Source organism: Macrosteles quadrilineatus, unplaced genomic scaffold (assembly GCF_028750875.1).
Source record: "Macrosteles quadrilineatus isolate MER2022 unplaced genomic scaffold, UCM_ALF_1.0 Scaffold_2__2_contigs__length_208266976, whole genome shotgun sequence".
Taxonomy (NCBI): Eukaryota; Metazoa; Arthropoda; class Insecta; order Hemiptera; family Cicadellidae; genus Macrosteles; species Macrosteles quadrilineatus.
The window spans coordinates 19,035,583-19,042,038 of record NW_026542595.1 but is presented as its reverse complement, the minus strand read 5'-3'; the positions used below and the strand labels follow the sequence as shown (position 1 = coordinate 19,042,038).

The 6,456-nt window shown below is 41.8% G+C and overlaps 1 protein-coding gene across 1 annotated transcript; it reads right to left on the bottom strand.

The window, feature by feature from the left end:
• Positions 1–3,375: 3,375 nt before the first annotated feature.
• On the bottom strand, positions 3,376–4,842 carry LOC128983976 (golgin subfamily A member 6-like protein 22). The gene has a single exon (XM_054403257.1). The coding sequence runs from the start codon at positions 4,840–4,842 to the stop codon at positions 3,376–3,378; it is 1,467 nt and encodes a 488-aa protein (XP_054259232.1).
• Between the last annotated feature and the right edge of the window lie 1,614 nt (positions 4,843–6,456).

Below are 6,456 nucleotides of genomic sequence, written 5' to 3'. Positions count from 1 at the left end.
CAGTGAAAGAAAAAGAAAACCAACAATGTTTAGTATACTATATACAAAAAAAGGAAAACAAATTGTCACAATTCATATTATAAACATATTTATATTGAACATCTTAAAAATTATATCTTTCTAAGAGTTTAGCTTTGAGTCTTTTTGCGAAAATATTGTCACTAATACTATCTTTAACTTCATCATTGAGGGAGAGGTGTTTGGCCGAAGCCCAGCGGTCCCTCCACCACCCCTGGTTTAAGTCAGAGACTTATTCACCAGGCCGCTTTTCTGAAATATCTTCGGATTCCTCTTCCTGCTGTCAGCTTCAATCCATGTCCTTCCAGGCACATTCTGTGCCTAACCAACACCTCTCCCCTCACCTAGTACCCTCTGTACTAGGGTCATCGGATTTTTTTTTCTTTCTTTCCAATCTTCTTAATTTTATCTTTCTTTCCTAACATTTTTCTTTTCAAATTCCAGCCTGTCTTCCTGCATTTTCAAATTCATGCTTTTTCTTCCCTATCCTTCGGCACATTCTGGCAAACTCCAGCGCAGATTCTTTGGTTCTCAAGAAGTTGATCTTCACCCAATCCCATGTCTTTTGTTGGAGGAATTCCCTCATGTCGCTTCTTTCTTCTTCATAGAATGGGCACTCCATCAGTACGTGCTGCGATGTCTCCAGCTCTACGCAATGAGTGCAATGATCGTCATCGACGAGGTTGAAACTTTTCAGCTTTGCCTTGAAGTTGCCGTGTCCGCTGACGAACTGTGTCGTGTAGTGATCGGTTTCCCAATGGACTGTCTTTCTGAACCTCACATCCGGAACGAACGCAAAGGTTTCCCTTCCTTTTGTGCTAGACTCCCACCGTCTCTGCCAGTCAACAAGTGTTTCTTCTCTTCGGATCCTCATGCTATCCTTGATGTCGATACCTTCTTCTTTGTCCCTTCTTCTCTTAATCCTTTCTTCAACCATCAAGTCAAGCGGGATGACCCCGGCAATCACTCGGACAGCTTCGTGGGATATCGTGCTGTAGCCCTTGATCACACCCAACAACAGTTTTCTCTGCAGACTCATCAACTTAGACTTCTCACCTCGTCCCCTCATTCGTTGGTCCCACATCTCACAGCCGTACAGCATCAATGGTTCAAGCGCACCGATGTACAATCTTCTCAAGTTCTCGCATCTCATGCCGTTGTTTGCCTTGGCCAGTCCTTTTAACTTTCCGAATGCCTTCATAGTCTTGTCGATTTCTTGCTCATAATGTCCTGCAAATTTCAATCCACTTCTTACTGCGACTCCTAAGTACTTTGTCTCATTTGAACACCGAATTGTCACGTCTCCCATGTCGACACGGATGAATCTTTCAACCAACCTTCCTTTTAGGAGCACCATCACTGTCTTTTCCCTCGAAAAAGTCATCTTCCTGTCTTCCCCCCACCTAGTGACCAGTTCCAAGGCTCTTGATGCCTTCCTCATGAGATCAGGGCTTGTGTTCGACTTCACCAAAAGCAGTCCGTCATCCGCATAGGCTCTCGCGGAGATACCTTCCTCGAAAGGCAGCCGCAAAAACCCATCGAACAGGATGTTCCACAACAGAGGGCCCACCACAGACCCTTGGGGGCATCCTTTAGTGATGTTGTTGTTCACCTCTACGTTGCCAGCTCTTAGTGTCACGGTTCTGCCTCGGAAGTAGTCCCTTACCAATCGGTAGATGTTGTTCGGACATCTCCATCTCCTCAAAACTCTCAGAATCTCTGGCCACCAGGCGGAGTCGAAGGCTCCAGAAATATCCAGGAACAAGCCTACTACGTACTTTTCATCTGTCTCTTCTACTTCTCTTCTCATATCCAGAAGTGCGTCTACAGTTCCAACGCTTTCCGTGAATCCATATTGCAGTGGATTTGCCCTATTTTCCCTATCCATCCATTCTTTCATCCTTTTCACTATTAATCTTTCGCCTAACTTTCCTAAGACAGGTAAGAGGGTTACTGGCCTGTACGATTTTACCTTACTTGGGTCCTTTTCCTCGCTCTTTAGAAAAACTTTGACGATTCCTTTTTTCCACACATCAGGATACCTACCTTCTCTCAGCATCTTGTTGTACAGGTTCAACAGCGTCCCCTTGATCCTTCCAAACATTCTCTTTACTACTTCGTTCTTTATTCCATCCATTCCCGGCGCTTTCCTATCCTTCAGCAGTGCAACGCATGCATTTAGCTCTCCTTCAGTGAAATCTTCCTCATCTGTTCCAGTGCTTTCATCAGTCATCCTACTTCTGATTCTTTATTGTTCCTCTGTATCCTCCTCTTCCCTATCATCTGGCAGCAATCCTTGTATCATTCTCTCTAGGGTCTCTTGCACTGTCTCCGTCATTGTGCCGTCTTCTTTTTCCAGACTAACCAGCACAGTATCCTTTTTCAGCTTCTCTGCAGCAATCTTATAGACCTTTCCCCACGGGTTGCCCTCTTCCTCCGCAATTAGCTTTTCCCACATCTTCTTCTTTTGCTTCCTGATTCCCCAAACGTAATTCATTTAACTCCTCTGTCCACCAGTACACCTTCTTTGTTCCTACTTTCGCTTTTGGAAACTGCTCCTCCATCAGATTGCACGTCATTTCCGTAATCTTTTCCGCGTGAACTTCCGCTGTAGCCATTTCAATATCCATCGCTTGTATACCTCTTTGTAAGGCTTCATCAAATCTTGCCCAATTTACATTCCTTAAGCAGTATGACCCTTGTCTCTGTTCATTCTCATGTCTCCGATTAATTTGGTCCCTTCGCAATTTCATTGTTATAAGCCTATGATCACTTAGCTTCTCTTCATGAACCATCCAATCCTCTATTCTTCCTGTAAGATCCCTCGTCGTAATCGTCACGTCAATGTTCGATTTTCCTCCCTGCGTGTTCTCAAAAGTCGTCCATCTACTAAATTTGTTCACCACGTGCAGATCCCAAGCAATTACAACATCTTCCACCTTCGACCCTCTCTCATCCGTTGAACCACTGAGCCACAGTCCCGATTTTGCATTTAAATCCCCTCCGCAAACAACTTATTTATTTCCTTTCTTCCTTATTATATCAGCTAACCATGCCAAGTGACCTTCAATGGGTTCCGACGGCCAACAATAAAGACTGATCACGTGCATTGACTTTCCATTCTGCTCTAACCTAACACTAACACACGTTCCACTTGTTTCCTGAGCAACCATTATGGCGCCAATGGTATCATTCATCACAATAACTGCACTCCAAATATCTTCTCTTCCGCTCCTGTCATGAAATACTCTGCAACCAGCTATCTTCACCTTTCTCCCTACCGCGTATGGCTCTTGGACAAGAAGGACATCTAGTTTTTCTTCTATACATCTTCTGAGTGCTTCATCTGTAGCAACTTTACCTCTCCCTAGATTCCATTGCCCAATTATACAATCCATAATCTATTTTTTCATTTTGCCGTCTGACTGCCTTCTCATAGGCCGGACACTTCCTTGACCGAGCTTCATGCTTGCTATTTTCCTTCTTATCTCTTACGCAGTTTATACATCTAACCTTTTCCTTCTTACCCTTGTTGGGGCAGTCCTTATAGTCGTGCTCCCCAGCACAGTGGGAGCAAGCAGGGGTTTCACTCTTACAGTGCTTTGCCACATGTCCAAACTTCTGACACTTAAAACACCTAGCAACATCCACATAGTCTTTCACCCGACAACTTTGCCATTCTACGAAGATCCGCTCTTTCCTTCTAAGCCAGTTCTTCACCCGTACAGAACATTCCACCACAACATGACACCTTTTCCCTGTCGATCTTAAATCCTTATACCTATGTCTTACAGCAAACTCCTGCTTGAAATCCGCCTCAACAATTTGGCTCTCCCCCATGTTTCGGGAGAAAATCTCCTCCTTGACCTCATCTTCCGTCAGTTTAGCACTAACATCGTAAATCATGATGAAAGGTTTTTTCTTCTCCGGACGCTCTACTTTCAACCCTGCCTCTTTCAACGTCTCTTGCTTCATGAGATTTTGCACTCCATCCTCATTTTCTGCTTCAATAATCACACCATTCTTGATATTTATTAGCCTCTTTACTTTCAAGCCGATTTCAGAAGGCCGTACTAACTTTTTCAAGGTTTTAGTCACTTCTTCAGTCTCCAAGGTGTCATGCCGCACTATAATTTGTTTCGGTGCCTGGACTACGGGTCCTTTCATTCCAGTTACCCTTGGAACCATTGGGGTATCTTTCTTCAGCACTGCTGAGTAGCTCACTCCAGCCGCGCCTGGAACAACCTTGTCCTTCAGATTGTCCATTTCATGTCGCACGGTGGAGCTCACGATCTTTAAAAACTCTCTTCGTTCTTCCAACCTCGTTTCAATCCGGACTCTATCCTCTCTTGCCCTAATCAGCTCTTCCTGGAACCGGTTCAAGTACCTTCCAAACTTCTCTGTCTGAGGCTTTGTCACCATTTTCATGATGGTTGGCTGTTTGAACCATCCCTTCATCTTATCCATTACCAAGCTCAAGCAAACTAACGGGTCGTCTTCATCCTCGACCTTTTCTTCCTCATCCGATTCCAAATCCTCAGTCTTCCTGGCTTTCCTCCTTTTCTCTTTCTCCTTTTCCTCAGGGCTTCTATTCCTCTTCTTTTGCTTCTCCGCCTCGGACTCCGACTCCGCCATACTGCTGGTCCCCGATCGATAGCCTCCTCCCAACGCAGACGCGGACCCCCTGGAGCTACTCAACCTCCTCTCCTTCTCGTGTTTTTCCAGGAACTCCTTTTCCGCCGCTATCCTGTCCTCTTCAGCCTTTCTGGCTTCTTCTCTCCTAGCCTCATCCTCCTTCAATGTTCTCGATTGATCAGCCGACATCTTGATTTGCAATTAATGTAAATAAAAAATCTTTTCAAAAGCTTCTCTTTGGTGTAGGTCAAACTGAAACCTGAAAAACTACATACAATTCATTAGTGATGGTTTTTTTGTGTTCCCCGGTTCATAGGAGTATTGCCAATCACTCCTGCGCCGTCCATCGACCGAGGCCCTACATTTCACCAATCAGGCCAAACATCATTGAGGGAGAGAGAGAGAGAGAGAGAGATAATTTGATAATTTGATAATTTGTTTATTTTTCCTGCCACAGTTTGGACCTATGGTCCACTCTTCCACTGTGACAGGCAGAATATTTACAAACATTACAAATCAGTTGTGGTTCTAACTAAAACTTAAAATTGTCCTTTGTTAAAAGCACACTTGCACACATAACTTTGTTTCACTCTTGGTACAAATTTACATTGGTTTTATCATTAACTAACTTAAATATCTTATTAACAATTTGTCTTTTAACTTCTTGCTAAATACTAGCTATCACTAGTTCTTATGTCATTGTCTAACTCATTCATAAGCCTAATAGAAGTAACATGATACGATTTATTATATGTTACAGTACGGTGTATAGGAAATTGAAGTAAGACATTACCAAAACGAGTCTGTCTTTGGTGTACATCTGCTAATCTATTATATTTTTCCATTATATACTCAGGTTTTCCACTTTTAAATACTTTATATGTCAGTCGTAAGATACCATATTCAATCCTCTCCTTAATCTTTAACCAACCCAGTCTATGATAATATTGTGTGACATGATCATCCCACTTTAACCTAAAAATAAACCTAATGCAAGCATTTTGCGCTCTTTGTAATTTTGTAATCAATGTTTCATTCAAGTCACAGAAAGATAAACTAGCATAGTCAAAATAGGGAAATACTAGTGCGGTTACTAATAGCCGTCTAATATCTTCTTGTGGATTAAAACACAATCTTTGCAATTGGTATATACACTGAAAAACTCTTTTACATATGTAATTTACTTGGTCATCCCATGATAACACGTTATTCATCCTTAACCCTAGGTTTACTACACATTGCTCATATTGTAAATCTCTACCATTAATCTGTACATTGGGTATATTGGCTAAACAAATGTTTGAAATCAATCTCGAATTCCCTATTATTATTGGTTTACATTTTACAATATTAAGATTTAAACCATGATCTGAACACCACCTATGTAGTATTGATAAATCAGTATTCATAAAATTTATCATTCTGTTGATTTCATTTAATTGACCATGAATATACATTTGCATATCGTCAGCGTACAACATTACTTTACTAAAACGTATAGGTTCATTAATCCGATTGATGTACAATGAAAATAACAATGCTGAAAGATTTGAACCCTGGGGCACTCCTACTTTATTTACTGCCCAATCTGAAAAAGAACCCCCAAAAGTTTTTATTCTTTGTTTCCTATCATATAAATAAGAACTAAACCAATTCACAGATTGCAAACCAAAATTGTATGATTCAAGGATAGATAGTAAGAGCTGATGTTGCACACAGTCAAAAGCGCGTGTAAAGTCCAACAATACCATCAAAGTAATTTGTTTATTGTCTATAGCTAATCTGATATCATCTGTAACTCTA